The sequence below is a fragment of the Gadus morhua genome, chromosome 11, assembly GCF_902167405.1.
Source record: "Gadus morhua chromosome 11, gadMor3.0, whole genome shotgun sequence".
NCBI classification, from domain to species: domain Eukaryota; kingdom Metazoa; phylum Chordata; class Actinopteri; order Gadiformes; family Gadidae; genus Gadus; species Gadus morhua.
The window spans coordinates 1,012,501-1,029,423 of NC_044058.1; the positions used below are offsets into that span (position 1 = coordinate 1,012,501).

Genomic DNA, 16,923 nt, shown 5'->3' on the forward strand with positions numbered 1-16,923 from the left:
AGGCCACAATCCGGCCCTAGAATGGCGCGGTAAAAGTGCACGTCCCATAGCCAACTCACCAAGCTCACCAAGTCCAGTATTCAGAATTCAAAGCATTTATTCACAAATACGTTCTATTTTTTTGACAAGCGGAGCCGACAGTCCTGTGCATGTATGCAAATTAGCCATGTGCGCGAAACAGAAGATAGACGCAATGTATAGAACTGATTGTTGTGCATTGTTGTGGATATGTAGGCTGGTTAGTTGTGGTTGTTTGTGGTTTTAGTGAAACAGCTTTGCCTTGGAGTTGGAGAAGTTGGAGTGATTGTGTGAATGTGCGAGAGAGAGCGCACCTGCCGTGGTGATGTTGGGCTTATTGTGGGCTTATATGTGGTATCTGTCTGATCGTATTAGCTGTAGATGGATGGTTAAATAATGTCACAAGAACGATCATACTGCAGGCTCTCATTTGCAAATGCACTGATTGTGTGCCCGTCTCCGATATGCTATATACCTGGCATTTATTCAGTTCATGTTCTTCTGAGTGCGCAAGAACGGTGCCAATTATTGTCGTGTTTGCATTGTAATGCACAACTTTGCCCCTCCCTGTTATAAAATAACGTGCATCCCAACAACTTAAGCCAATGCAGGCTCCTATTGCTTTACCAGTGTGTTTAACGTGTGTGCGTGTGTGCGTGTGTTGTCATGTAGGCTATAGATATAGATTGATTGTCTTGGCTTGCTTGCATCCATGAAATATTGTAATGTTATGGCCGAGCTGGCTACGGCATATCGAGAACAATCTGGGGATGAGGGCATCCCCGAATATTGACGGGTATTTCGCACACTGCCATCTCAATATATAGCCTAACATATACAAATATATCACTGTACTAGACACAAATGTATTTTCCACTAGCTAGTGGTGGTCATTACATTGTAGTGAAACTAGTAAAGACAACACAGCTTTATGTTACGGCTAAACATGGAGGCACTGCAGCTCTAGTCTCGACAATGCGTTACTTTAGTCTGGTATTTCTCTTCACTGATTGGTTAGACAGCCTTCAAACTTAGTGGTCAAGCAAAGAAGAGGGAGGGCTCGTTCAGCATACCTAATATCCGGAGTGATTAACTAATAGCCGGAGTGAATAACTAATAGCTGGAGTGAATGACTAATAGCCGCGGCTATTAGTCATTCAAAACCGTATTCCGTAACCGAATTCTTGCCAAACCGCACGGAATCCGTGCGGTTTTGCACTTTTACCGCGCCATTCTAGGGCCGGATTGTGGCCTTCTTGGCTTTCCATAGGTTTCCTCCTACTGCATAAAGCAAAGTGTCTCTCCCACGGAGGTTGGTCCTTACAGATACCCGTAGTTCTGACTTTAAAGTCAGAATTCTGACTTTTTTCTCCGAATTCTGAGATTAAAGTCAGAATTCTGAGATTAATGTCAGAATTCTGACTTTTTTCTCAGAATTCTGAGATTAATGTCAGAATTCTGACTTTAATCTCAGAATTCTGAGAAAAAAGTCAGAATTCTGAGATTAAAGTCAGAATTCTGACTTTTTTCTCGGAATTCTGAGATTAATGTCAGAATTCTGACTTTTTATCTCAGAATTCTGAGATTAATGTCAGAATTCTGACTTTATTCTCAGAATTCTGAGATTAAAGTCAGAATTCTGACTTTTTTCTCAGAATTCTGAGAATAAAGTCAGAACTGAATTTTTTTTTACATGTGTGGCCCTAATCCTCTTCCGTAATTTTCGCATAGCTGTCGTTCCCTTAGGACGCATTTTACTGCAACACAAAACGGGAGCTTCCAATGCGAGTAGAGTTTACTTCTTTGTGATTGAATTACCAGCAGCCACAGATGCAACATTGTAGCGTGTGAAAACCGCAAAATTCTGCCGTGTCCATGTATGGGCAGATTTAGAATAATTAGTTGCAAAATGTTGCAAATTCAACGTCGGTATTCTTTCTTCTCTATGCATAGCGCATCTCGTCGATTATGCTGTTTCGTGCTGCTAGCCTTTTAGTGAGATCAGAGAGTGTTGAGAAGGACAGTACCAAAATATCTTTGGTAAGATGGATATAAGAGAGACCCGCAGTGAATTCAACCCGGTCCACTTGACATCGGGTAGGTGTATGACAGGTGCCGTAAAACGTAAATAGCCCGGGCTATTATTTGTTTTCTATCACTGAACTTTCGAACAAAACTCTTGCTCAGCAACGATGGGAAATAGCCTATCAAATGCATTATTTAAACCAGTATGAATATTACCGTAGGCCTATATGTTTACCAGGCAATTGAATAACGCAGATACGATAAGACAGATACACCATTAAACGTGTTTCTAATGACATTTCTAGCGAGAAATGTACATTTTCCTTTCATAATATTCAGTCGGTGGTTGTGTCTGATCTTTAGTTTTATAGTTATTGGGAAGATTTTATCGGCTCGCTCGCATGTTTCAACGACGTCAGGTTACTAGGGACGCTTCTTTCGCTAAACTAGCAGCTCACGTGTTTCCTGCGTTTGTGTTATTAAACCGTTACTTTATGTAACTTTAAATGATATCATCGTGTTAGAAACACGTATATCTGAGAGCAGGGGTGAAGTATTGTTAAGATTGCTGTCAGGTTAGCCTGCTGCAGCCACATCCTCTCGGTACAGTTGTTATCATTTAGCATTAACTAAGCCTGGCCACCAGCGAAGAAGAAGAAGCCGGTCCTCGCCTCCGTTTCTATTCGCGTGCTTGTGCGTGCTCGTGTGCTCGGGAACTCGTGAAACTTCATCAGTCGTTGCCCGAGCACTGTTCCAATTCGAAGTACGCATGCATCGGAGGTGGCTCGTGTGTACTTGCAACCGCTATAAATCCCAGGATGCATTTCCCACATATATATATTTATATAATATATAATATAATAAATAATAATCATAATAATATAAGATAATATATAAATATATAAGAATAATAAGAATAAGAATAAGAATAATACATTTATAATATAATACAATAATACATCCGCTGTGGGGGGGGGGGGGGGGACACGTTTGTTGATGGGGGGGGAGACACGTTTGTAGGGGGGGGGGCACGCTCGACAACGAGAGTTGGTTTTTATTGAACGAGACTTCAACACGGAACAGCTGCACGAAACGATGGTCACGTCACTCTCGGTGACGGTGTCGACAATAATGAACACACGAACAATTTTAATAGAACAACACACAACCACATAACATCCCGAACCCATTAACCCCACTTAATCCTAACAACAAAACAAGTTAACAAAAGCCCCATTTGTCAACTGAGAACCCCAATTCCCAGAATCCCCCGCGGCTCCGGAACACGGCGTGGCTTATATTAATCTTTATTATCTGAATGGGAAATGCAATATTTTAGGACAGATACACCATTAAACGCGTTTCTAATGACATTTCTAGCGAGAAATGTAAATTTTCCTTACATAATCTTCAGTCAGTGAATGTGTATGATCTTTATTAATCTTTATTATCTGAATGCGAAATGTAATATTTTAGGACAGATACACCATTAAACGCGTTTCTAATGACTTTTCTAGCGAGAAATGTACATTTTCCTTACATAATCTTCAGTCAGTGAATGTGTATGATCTTTATTAATCTTTATTATCTGAATGGGAAATGCAATATTTTAGGACCGATTCACCGTTAAACGTGTTTCTAATAACATTTCTAGCGAGAAATATACTTTTTACTTGCATAATCTTCAGTCAGTGATTGTGTCTGATCTTTAGTTTTATAGTTATTAGGATTTCATCGGCTCGCTCGCATGTTTCAATGACGTCAGGTTGCTTTCGCTAAACTAGCAGCTCACGTGCTTCCTGCGTTTGTGTTATTAAACTGTTACTTTATGTAACTTTTAATGATATCATCTTGTTAGAAACACGTATATCTGAGAGCCAACCCAGTCGCCAAAAGCATACGTTGACAGTGTACTTTTCGTGAACACTGGATTACGTCGCATTTCAACATAAAATAGCGTGTTATACACACACACACACGCACGCACGCACACGCACAGACACACACACACACAAGCACACACAAGCACACACACGCACGCACAGACACACAGACACAGATACACACACACGCACACACGCACACGGTGCATTTCGCTGCTAAAACAACAACAACAAAATATTCCCTCAAATATTATTACTTTCAAAACGTTGGCCAAAATGGCCAATAATATCATTTTTTATTTGGGATGCTTCTAGGACATTTTGGGTGGATTTTGAACGGTATGTGGGGGGCACGTTTTTTGCAGGACCTGGCAACCCTGCGCTGTTGCCCGAGATCTGGATCCACCCCGGCGTGGTGCCGTCTCCTTTTGACCTTTTGACCCCCGACTTCTGGGGGAATAGCTGAATCAATTCATTAGTCAATCAGAAGCATGTAAATATCTTCCCGGTGGCGTAAGAGGACGAACAAGGTGTCCTTCAACATCTACGCTTCCAGGAGATTGCAACGGTGCCACACATGAGCATATTCGAACATGTTTAATGGTAGTAATTAGCTGTCGAAATTGGAGGCCTTAATCAATACTGAGCAGCTATTGATTTGCTTCCCGATAAAGATTTGTCACAAATGACATGTTATTTAGCATCTACACGTTGAGCTGAGTCCAATGACACCGAGAACGACACTCTAGCTAATGGTAACATGTATTTTACATGGTACACCTAGGTCTAGGACATGATCTCCGTGTAGCAAGAGGCCGAGCTTGATCTCATTGGACTCAGCTTAACGTGTAGATGCTAATTAACATGTAATTTGTCAAAAATCTCCATCGGGAAGCAAATCTATAGCTGGTCATTATTGATAAAGGCCTCCAAAATCGACAGCTAATTACTACCCCGAAACATATTCAAATATGATCATGTGTGGCACTGTTGCAATCGTCTCGAAACGTAGATGTCAAAGGACACCTTGTTTGCTCTGTTGCACCACCGGGAAGATATTTTCATACTTCTAATGGATTGATTCATATTTTAAGGTTCTCGGAGTGAGACTTTAAGTGGCTGCAGCAGAAGTGTTGAGACGAAAGATGATATCAAGAGATTTATAGAATATTCCAATTCACATTATGATTCTTCGTCGTAACATCCGACCAAACATCCTTTACATTCACAGAGCGAAGATTATGAAAGTCCAGGCTCAGCAAGTGCTCCATCTCGTTGCACCTGCACCCAGCGGCTCGCTTGCAAGATTTTGGCCTGAAGTTCTTCCCAGACCTACACCCTAGCCATCCAACATGCATATCTGAGAATCAGGCCTCTCTTTAATAATGACAAAAAGTTATGAGAGAAACACACATTAACTTTTTGTTATCTCATAAGCGGCGTGGTGCCGGCTCCTTTTGACCTTTTGACCCCCGACTTCAAAAACGTGGCCACAGGCCAGCTGTGTCTACACACCTTTAGCCACAAATGTACACCTCCATCCCACAAAAAATGGGGACTAGAAACTAACCTCTGTCTTATGTACATTTACTGTACTGTTGGAGGTCACGCCCCTTTGCCGACCTTTTCGAGATAGCTAGGGATGCTAAAATGTTTACACACATTTCCCGGGGCCCCGTGTACGACATATCCGAGATTTGGAGTTCTAGCCCTTAGAGAAAAAAGGTTTTCCCAAATGGAGTGTCATTTGGACAAAGCCCCTCAGAAGTGTAGCCTGCAAGACCTAATGGTTCAGAATGTGGTGGAAAAACTGTTTTTGAGATAGGAAGGTCCTACCGCCCTGAAATTTTAATACCTTATTCTAGGGCCTAACTGGGACCTCCGCACCGAAACTTGGCCCGGTCGGACCCCGAGGGCAGGAAGGGGGGGCCCTTCCTGCCCGAGACTTGGCCCGGTCAGACCCCGAGGGCAGGCCCCCCCTTCCTGCCCTCGGGGTCCGACCGGGCCAAGTTTCGGTGCGGAGGTCCCAGTTAGGCCCTAAAATTTCAGGGCGGTAGGACCTTCCTATCTCAAAAACTGTTTTTCCACCACATTGTGAACCATTAGGTCTTGCAGGCTACACTTCTGAGGGGCTTTGTCCAAATGACACTCCATTTGGGAAAACTTTTTTTCTCTAAGGGCTAGAACTCCAAATCTCGGATATGTCGTACACGGGGCCCCGGGAAATGTGTGTAAACATTTTAGCATCCCTAGCTATCTCGAAAAGGTCGGCAAAGGGGCGTGACCTCCAACAGTACAGTAAATGTACATAAGACAGAGGTTAGTTTCTAGTCCCCATTTTTTGTGGGATGGAGGTGTACATTTGTGGCTAAAGGTGTATAGACACAGCTGGCCTGTGGCCACGTTTTTGAAGTCGGGGGTCAAAAGTTCAAAAGGAGCCGGCACCACGCCGCTTATGAGATAACAAAAAGTTAATGTGTGTTTCTCTCATAACCTTTTGTCATTATTAAAGAGAGGCCTGATTCTCAGATATGCATGTTGGATGGCTAGGGTGTAGGTCTGGGAAGAACTTCAGGCCAAAATCTTGCAAGCGAGCCGCTGGGTGCAGGTGCAACGAGATGGAGCACTTGCTGAGCCTGGACTTTCATAATCTTCGCTCTGTGAATGTAAAGGATGTTTGGTCGGATGTTACGACGAAGAATCATAATGTAAATGGGAATATTCTATAAATCTCTTGATATCATCTTTCGTCTCAACATTTCTGCTGCAGCCACTTAAAGTCTCACTCCGAGAACCTTAAAATATGAATCAATCCATTAGAAGTATGAAAATATCTTCCCGGTGGTGCAACAGAGCAAACAAGGTGTCCTTTGACATCTACGTTTCGAGACGATTGCAACAGTGGCACACATGATTTGAATGTGTGGCACTTTTGAATATGTTTCGGGGTAGTAATTAGCTGTCGATTTTGGAGGCCTTTATCAATAATGACCAGCTATAGATTTGCTTCCCGATGGAGATTTTTGACAAATTACATGTTAATTAGCATCTACACGTTAAGCTGAGTCCAATGAGATCAAGCTCGGCCTCTGGCTACACGGAGATCATGTCCTAGACCTAGGTGTACCATGTAAAATACATGTTACCATTAGCTAGAGTGTCGTTCTTGGTGTCATTGGACTCAGCTCAACGTGTAGATGCTAAATAACATGTCATTTGTGACAAATCTTTATCGGGAAGCAAATCAATAGCTGCTCAGTATTGATTAAGGCCTCCAATTTCGACAGCTAATTACTACCATTAAACATGTTCGAATATGCTCATGTGTGGCACCGTTGCAATCTCCTGGAAGCGTAGATGTTGAAGGACACCTTGTTCGTCCTCTTACGCCACCGGGAAGATATTTACATGCTTCTGATTGACTAATGAATTGATTCAGCTATTCCCCCAGAAGTCTGGGGTCAAAAGGTCAAAAGGAGACGGCACCACGCCGGGGTGGATCCAGATCTCGGGCAACAGCGCAGGGTTGCCAGGTCCTGCAAAAAACGTGCCCCCCACATACCGTTCAAAATCCACCCAAAATGTCCTAGAAGCATCCCATATAAAAAATGATATTATTGGCCATTTTGGCCAACGTTTTGAAAGTAATAATATTTGAGGGAATATTTTGTTGCTGTTGTTTTAGCAGCGAAATGCACCTTGTGCGTGTGTGCGTGTGTGTATCTGTGTCTGTGTGTCTGTGCGTGCGTGTGTGTGCTTGTGTGTGCTTGTGTGTGTGTGTCTGTGCGTGTGCGTGCGTGTGTGTGTGTGTATAACACGCTATTTTATGTTGAAATGCGACGTAATCCAGTGTTCACGAAAAGTACACTGTCAACGTATGCTTTTGGCGACTGGGTTGGCTCTCAGATATACGTGTTTCTAACAAGATGATATCATTAAAAGTTACATAAAGTAACAGTTTAATAACACAAACGCAGGAAGCACGTGAGCTGCTAGTTTAGCGAAAGCAACCTGACGTCGTTGAAACATGCGAGCGAGCCGATCAAATCCTAATAACTATAAAACTAAAGATCAGACACAATCACTGACTGAAGATTATGCAAGTAAAAAGTATATTTCTCGCTAGAAATGTTATTAGAAACACGTTTAACGGTGAATCGGTCCTAAAATATTGCATTTCCCATTCAGATAATAAAGATTAATAAAGATCATACACATTCACTGACTGAAGATTATGTAAGGAAAATGTACATTTCTCGCTAGAAAAGTCATTAGAAACGCGTTTAATGGTGTATCTGTCCTAAAATATTGCATTTCCCATTCAGATAATAAAGATTAATAAAGATCATACACATTCACTGACTGAAGATTATGTAAGGAAAATTTACATTTCTCGCTAGAAATGTCATTAGAAACGCGTTTAATGGTGTATCTGTCCTAAAATATTGCATTTCCCATTCAGATAATAAAGATTAATATAAGCTACGCCGTGTTCCGGAGCCGCGGGGGATTCTGGGAATTGGGGTTCTCAGTTGACAAATGGGGCTTTTGTTAACTTGTTTTGTTGTTAGGATTAAGTGGGGTTAATGGGTTCGGGATGTTATGTGGTTGTGTGTTGTTCTATTGACATTGTTCGTGTGTTCATTATTGTCGACACCGTCACCGAGAGTGACGTGACCATCGTTTCGTGCAGCTGTTCCGTGTTGAAGTCTCGTTCAATAAAAACCAACTCTCGTTGTCGAGCGTTCAATACAAACCAACTCTCGTTGTCGAGCGTGCCCCCCCCTACAAACGTGTCTCCCCCCCCATCAACAAACGTGTCCCCCCCCCCCCCCCCTCAACTAACGTGTCCCCCCCCCCCCTACAATCGTGTGTCCCCCCCCTCTCAACAAACGTGTCTGTCCCCCCGCGTGTTCAGGGTGACGCTTTGGTCAGGCAAAGCGTGAACCTGAACACGCCTTGCGATGCGGACACACGTATCTATCCTTACGCCTTGGCGTGATACCGGGGTGGTGTGTGTGTGTGTATGTGTGTGTATGTGTGTGTGTGTGTGTGTGTGTGTGTGTGTGTGTGTGTGTGTGTGTGTGTGTGTGTGTGTGTGTGTGTGTGTGTGTGTGTGTGAATCTTAATGTGTGTGCATGTGTGTGTGTGTGTATATGGTGTGTGTAGGTGTGTATGAATGTTACTATGTGAGCCAGCATCCGTGTGTGTGATTGTGTGTGTGTTTCTGTGTTCCTGTGTGTGTGTTAAGTAGAGGTGTTTTATTGGGGGAAGACTCTACGGTTTTAAGCAGACCCAGCTGGCCTTTAATAATATTGGCAAAGATCTGTTTGCAAGTAGAGCAATTATCTCCCAAATGGACTACAAACATACACACACACTCTCACGAAACTCTCACGGACACACACACGCGCGCGCGCGCACACTCACACACACACGCATACACACATAGACACACACACGAGAGAGGTTAATTTAACTGTGATGGGTTCACCCTGACATAAGAATTTATTTGACTGCATTGTTCATTAAATTACCAATGTTGTGTGTGTCTGCATGTATTCATGCCTTTGTGTGTGTGTGTGTGTGTGTGTGTGTGTGTGTGTGTGTGTGTGTGTGTGTGTGTGTGTGTGTGTGTGTGTGTGTGTGTGTGTGTGTGTGTGTGTGTCTTTGTGCGTGCGCGTGTTTTAGATAGATGTAGATTTGAGAGTTTGCGATGGGCTCAGAGTGAGGGCCCCTATCCCATGGGCCCCTGCAGGTCTCTGAAGTGCTGCTTGTTTTATGAGCAGGGTCTCCCATCAGCCAACCGACAAATGGCTCTGAGCAAATGGTGTTTCATCATTTTCTTACAGGCTTCCTCCTTCCGCAATAGAGAACCCCCCGAGACTAGATCAACATTAGCATTAGTCAATATGACCTAGCGTTACACTTTCATAAAGTCTCTGATTCTCTTCCTGTGATCAATCTATCTATCAATCAATCAATGTATCTATCTATCTATCTATCTATCTATCTATCTATCTATCTATCTATCTATCTATCTATCTATCTATCTATCTATCTATCTATCTATCTATCTATCTATCTATCTATCTATCGATTAATCCTATGTATTTATCCATCTATGTATCGTTACACTTTCATAAAGTCTCTGATTCTCTTCCCGTGATCAATCTATCTTTCAATCAATCAATGTATCTATCTACCTATCTATCTATCTCTCTATCTCTCTATCTATCTATCTATCTATCTATCTATCTGTCTGTCTGTCTGTCTGTCTGTCTGTCTGTCTGTCTGTCTGTCTGTCTGTCTGTCTGTCTGTCTGTCTGTCTGTCTGTCTGTCTGTCTGTCTGTCTGTCTGTCTGTCTATCTATTGACCCTATGTATCTATCCATCTATCTATCTTTTTATCTATAGATATATAGCTCTATATTTCTATTAACCCTGTGTATCTGTCCAGATAACAGGATGATTAAGGTGAACGGCAGCAGGGAGCCTCTTGAGTTCAAGTCTCACCAGTGGTTCGGTGCGTCGGTCAGAACACACAAAGGCAAAGTAGTGGTGAGTGACTGGATGATCCCACAACACAGCTCGTACCTTAACTTAATTAAACTCTAGAACTGATTTGATCTAAAGTCAGTTTTGTTAGTTTTGCAAGGGAAAAAAAGACACAATGGTTAAAGAAGCATCTTGTGTCTTTAGCGAAGCCTTATCTGCACCAACGGTATATGATATGGAAGTTCCTGTCTCTAGCTGCACTGTCTCATTCTCTGATGTGTGGTATCCCGTTGTCCCTCAGGCCTGTGCTCCTCTGTACCACTGGCGGACGGTGAAGCTGAGTGGGGAGAGGGACCCCGTGGGGACGTGCTACGTGGCCGTGCAGAACTTCAGCGCCTACGCAGAGTACTCACCCTGCAGGACCAGTGAGTCACCCTCCTCCATCTCCTGACTCCCTCGCCATCCCGAGGGAGTCAGGAGATAGGCTAAGGCCACTCGACCTAGCCTATCCCTTCCCCTCTCTGTTGTCGGTCTGCTCTCTTTCTCTCTTCCTCCTTCTCCATTCTCTCTCCCTCCTGTCAGTTGAATCGTTTCAATGCATTTTGTGGCATTTATGACCTTTTTAAGCAAAGCTTTATGATCTGGAGAGAGTGACTGAGAGGAGATCCAACGGCAGATCAGAGGAAGTGCATTAATTTTCGGTTTTATTTTTCCCCTTTAGCTCCATCTATGTTCTCTCTTTGTTTCTCTTTTATCATCCCTCTCTCGCTCCTTCTTTCTGCCTCTTGCTCTCTCTCACTTCTCTTTCTCCCCTCTCTGTCGCCCTATCTCTCCCTCTTTCTCTCTCGCTCTCACTGCCCCCCTCTCTCTCTCCCTCCATCCCTTTTTTCTCTCTCCAACTCTCCCTCTCTCTCACCCCTCTCGCTCTCTCTCTCTCTCGCTCTCCCTCTCTCTCGCTCTCTCTCTCTCTCCCTCTCTCTCCCGCCCCCTCCCTCTCCCCCTACCTCCCGGCCCCGCCCATGTCTCCAGTCATACCCTCTCTATTCTCCTGATCCCAGTCCCCCTAATGTTCAGAGACAGGAGCCACCAGAGTCCTGGAGGTTATCAGGCAGCTTATCGTGAGCAGCAGATCAAACGCTCGCCCCTAACCCGTCGCTAAATCTCAGACTCATGAACTCACGGGGTCATGCACATCCACACATACATTCAAATTGAAACATACATCACAGACACCCATTACTGTTTACACATCGGCCCGTGCACACACATGCGTGCGTACGAACACAAACACACATGTTTGCGCACACATACACATTGGTGTATGCATGTACATACAAGTTGGTTTAAATCGTATTCATTCTCAGGCCATTTGTGCTTATACGGATTTCAGCTCGTATGCCAATGTAGACCAACCAAGCGCCAATAAAGATTAGGTTGTAAAATCGTTCAATGGTTCTCGAGAGGGAAATACTTTTGAACACAGATGGTGCTACTATAAATGAATTTATATAGGTGTATGTGGGGCCTTCTCTCTAGCAGCTTTTGTTTTGCTTTCCTACAGTGAATTTATGACCAAAGAGACTGAATTACTTTACTAATCAAGTACTCAAACACAAAGCGGTTTGTTGCATAAGTGCATGTGTGTAGTAACGAGTAGTTTAGCCTCACCCCAGGTTGTCCCCCAAGCAATTTCTTGGGCTGTCTTCATAAGTAAATCCGAGTTTGGTAGTTGGACCGTCATGGTGAATAACACTGCAGGAGGTTTGGTTTGAGATTCACATTATTTATTTTATGCATGCTAATATTATATTTCTCATTTGAAATTGTACACTTTCAAATACTTTTTTTACGAGAAATCTGAAAATCGGACTATTTTTTTTCTTCTGTCTGTATCTGTGTGTGTGTGTGTGTGTGTGTGTGTGTGTGTGTGTGCGTGCGTGCGTGCGTGCGTGCGTGCGTGCGTGCGTGAGTGCGTGCGGCTGTGTTTGTGTGCTCTTGCCTGCACATTTGTGTGTGTGTGTGTAAGAGAAATAGGGATCTATAGAGGAACAGGTACTGGAAAGCATTTGTGTAGGGATTGTGTGTGTATAGTTGTTTGTGTGTGTTGTTCTGCATTGACATGCTTGCTTTGTGTTTTCTTCAGATGACCCAGACCCGGAGGGCCAGGGCTTCTGTCAGGCGGGCTTTAGTGTGGACTTCACAAAGGTAACGACCGCGCTTCTCTATCGCCACACGCCACCACACACCTTCATGCCAGCACCTCAGCACAGCGGAGAGCTAAAGGATATTGTCAACAGCGCAAATATCACTGTCTATCATATAAATGTTTGACATTTACATTTACATTTAGGGCATTTAGCAGACGCTATATATCGCTGCAAGTACAGTAAGGATGTTCATAGAAACAAATGGCAAGCACTAACAATCGCTAGGTTAACCCATTCCCTGTATACAACAAAGATAGCTAGGATTAGATGAGAAACCATTTGAGGAACCTTCAATAGAAATCGGGATATGACATAGTCAGCCCCCCTCTACGGTGAGGCAGCCTTTAAAACCAGCAGAAGGGCTAAGTCGGCCTTCATCATCTCAGGGTAACAATAATCTGATCTCCAGTGAGATCTATTCCTATCCAAATGTTGGATATTACATTGATGTATTGTCCTGCTTTGCAACACTGCACACAACATTGTTCCATTAAGTATTGTTGACATGCTGAAACAACGTCAACATCAGGCTCCCATTTAGAGATTTACAGACAGGGCGCATTGTGACCACATTTGTCACTTTAGGAGACTCCCCCAAGCATCCTTATGTGACCTCACCATAGGAAAATAATAGAGAACAAATACATCATCTCTGTCTCTGTCTCCTGCTCCCTCTCTCTCTCTCTCTCTCTCTCTCTGTCTCTAGCTATTTCTCTCTCTCTCTCTCTCTCTCTCTCTCTCTCTCTCTCTCTCTCTCTCTCTCTCTCTCTCTCTCTCTCTCTCTCTCTCTCTCTCTCTCTCTCGCTATCTCTCTCTCTCTCTCTCACCCAAAGCTCTCAGTTTGAGCTTTGACCTCCAGCGTATGCTTTAACTTAACCCTGTTGTACAGGAAGTTGTCATGCTCAACAGGATGTCAACTCTAGCTATGAAAGCCACCATAAAACACACACACACACACACACACACACACACACACACACACACACACACACACACACACACACACACACACACACACACACACATACACACACACACACACACACACACACACACACACACACACACACACACACACACACACACACACACACACACACAAACGCACACACACACACACACACACACAGTTAATAAATGGACATAATCTTTACAAATGTATGTCTTGTGACTCACTTAACTCTACCAGGAAGGACGACTGGTGGTTGGTGGGCCTGGAAGCTTCTATTGGCAAGGTAACTGAAACCTCATTGTTCTCCCTGCATATATGAACTGCTTTAGAGGAGTCTTCAGAGGAGAGAATGCCAGGAAGCATACCCTTCTAGTACACACACACACACACAAACACACACGCACACACACACACACACACACACACACACACACACACACACACACACACACACACACACACAGACACACACACACACACACACACACACACACACACACACACACACACACACACACACACAGACACACACACACACACACACACACACACACACACACACACACACACACACACACACACACACACACACACACACACACACGTACACATGAATGCTCACAGAACTATGAAGTGTGCACACCTAAATGTTGTAACTTCATATTCTTTATTAATGAGATCTGCCTGTGCATGGATATTACTCACCCCCCAATGTCCCCTGTTTATGTTCCATCATCATTCTGGCACAGGAAGTGGATGTTTGGGCATTATATTGATATGATCAGATAGCAATGGACTGGAGTGGAATGGACAAACTCCCCTCAGTGCAGAGATAGTGATCAATCGAGGGGGACAGAGAGAGAGAAAGAGAAGAGAAAGACAGAGCGAGTGAAAGGTTGTTAAGGATTGACCATGACGAGCAGATGAGAAAGGTGTGGAGAGGAACATAAAGATTGGAGAGATGAGGCTGGAGGGAAATATAAAACAGTTTTCAAGGAGTTCATAGTAAAAACCTGTTGCAAAGAGCTAATAGAGGTCAGTTTGAATTGATGAACGGTTACATGGCAGGATATGAAATACTACACTCACCATACAAAATGTACTATGCATACTTTCAATAATGGCAGATAGATAGACAGATGAACACTTAATGGAGGATAAATGAGAGTGAGAGAGTATGAAGGGGAGTGCCTGAAGTGGTGAGAGGTGGAGAGAGAGAGAGGGATTCTGTGGTAGATGATACGTACAGTCGCTGAGGTCAGTTCTTTGGGCCTCAGCTAGACAAAGCAGAGGGATGAGGTCCCTTAATGAGTGTGGACACAGCTGGACAGCTACTCCCTAAAGCCCAGGTGTGAGAGACACGTGTGTGCGTTGGTTTGTGAGTGCGTGCTTGTGTTGTGTGTATGTGTGCATCTGTGTGGTGAAACGGGTGATTATCCAGCCCAGCCTGGCTGATCTCTCATCACTTTGACTGATTTGGCAGTAACAGAATCCTGGTACGTTGGGTGAGGCACTGGGCCGGGGGGGGACGGTAACTGATCGGTTGCACAAGGACCCTGCCTCAGACTGTAGCCTTCATCTTAACCTCTGCTCTGACGACCCACCGCCCGTCTTCTGTTTAAGAGAACGAGAGGAGAGAGGGAAGGAAGAGAGACGCATGGAGCCAGGGTTTGTGATTTACAAGAGGTCAGGAAGAATCCCAGTAGAAAGGGAGATGAGAACCAAAGAGGGTCAAAAAATGGACAAAAGTATTTCTCTTTATAATTCACATGATCTACACATATGCCAAGTCTTTTAAATATGCCATTGTTATTCAATATACATCTTGATTTTGTACATATTTAACTAAGCAGCGTGCTTTTACCGGGCGCCACGTCTAATGGACTATGGACTGCATCAGTTTGTTTGTGTGTGTGTCTCTCTCTCGCTGTCTCTCTTTTCACTCTCACTCTCTCTGGATTTGTTTGTGTGTGTGTGTGTGTGTGTGTGTGTGTGTGTGTGTGTGTGTGTGTGTGTGTGTGTGTGTGTGTCTCTCTCTCTCTGTCTCTGTGTCTCTCTGGACACTGTCTGCCAGCCTGCTTTTTCCTCCAAATGTTAATAAAGCACTCAGCCTAGACTTTAAGGACTCTTAATATTCAGCTGTTATGCTCAGCCTTTGGACTCGCTCATTATGGCGAGAGCCTCCACAGATATATCAATAAATACATCAATGTAAACGTAATGCAGCATCTAATACAGCTGGTTCACTACAGGGGCCCATTTGTTACGGTTCTTAGCATGATGTCTCATAAATTGCATAGGACATTTAAAATGAGACGGATATGAAGATTTGTTCCTTTAAAACAAACACCAGATTGAGGCTGCATGAGAGACGGCATGAGAGTCAGCAAGTGGGGAGAAGAGAGGGGGAGAAATGTAGAGTGGGAAAGAACAAGAGAGTGAGAGGGAGGGGAAGAGAGGGAGGGGATAGAGAGGGGAGAAAGAGAAACGAGAGAGTGCAAGAGGGGGGAAAGACAGTAGAGAGTGCCGTGAGAGCTGTAAAGAAGGAAAGAGAGTTAGGGGTAAAGAATGAGAGAGAGAGGAAAAAGAGGAGTAAAGAATGAGAGAGAGGGGAGAGTGAGGGGTAAAGAATGAGAGAGAAAGAGGGGTATAGAAGGAGAGAGAGAGGAAAGAGAGGGGTAAAGAAGGAGAGAGAGAGGAAGGGGAAGAGAGGGAGGGGAAGAGAGAGGGGATAGAGAGGGGAGAAAGAGAAACGAGAAAGCGCAGTGAGTGCTCTAAAGAAGGAAAGAGAGTGAGGGGTAAAGAATGAGAGAGAGGGGAGATAGAGGGGCAAAGAAGGAGGGAGAGGGGAGAGTGAGGGGTAAAGAAGGAGAGAGAGGGGAGAGTGAGGGGTAAAGAAGGAGAGAGAGAGGGGAGAGTGAGGGGTAAAGAAGGAGAGAGAGGGGAGAGTGAGGGGCAAAGAAGGAGAGTGAGGGGTAAAGAAGGAGAGAGATGGGTAAAGAAGGAGAGAGAGGGGAGAGTAAGGAGTAAAGAAGGAGAGAGAGAGGGGAGAGTGAGGGGTAAAGAAGGAGAGAGAGAGGGGAGAGTGAGGGGTAAAGAAGGAGAGAGAGGGGAGAGTGAGGGGTAAAGAATGAGAGAGAAAGAGGGGTATAGAAGGAGAGAGAGAGGAAAGAGAGGGGTAAAGAAGGAGAGAGAGAGAAAGGGGAAGAGAGGGAGGGGAAGAGAGAGGGGAGAGTGAGGGGTAAAGAAGGAGGGAGAGGGGAGAGTGAGGGGTAAAGAAGGAGAGAGAGGGGAGATAGAGGGGTAAAGAAGGAGGGAGAGGGGAGAGTGAGGGGTAAAG

At 44.2% G+C, this 16,923-nt stretch overlaps 1 protein-coding gene across 1 annotated transcript in view; it reads left to right on the forward strand.

Annotated features, from left to right (window-relative positions):
- The window catches only part of LOC115554432 (integrin, alpha 8), a 66,301-nt gene that overhangs the window by 2,649 nt on the left and 46,729 nt on the right, over positions 1-16,923 (forward strand). Inside the window, 4 exon segments of the mRNA XM_030371183.1 lie at positions 10,387-10,487; positions 10,726-10,849; positions 12,568-12,629; positions 13,821-13,866. Coding sequence (XP_030227043.1) covers positions 10,387-10,487; positions 10,726-10,849; positions 12,568-12,629; positions 13,821-13,866 — 333 coding nt within the window.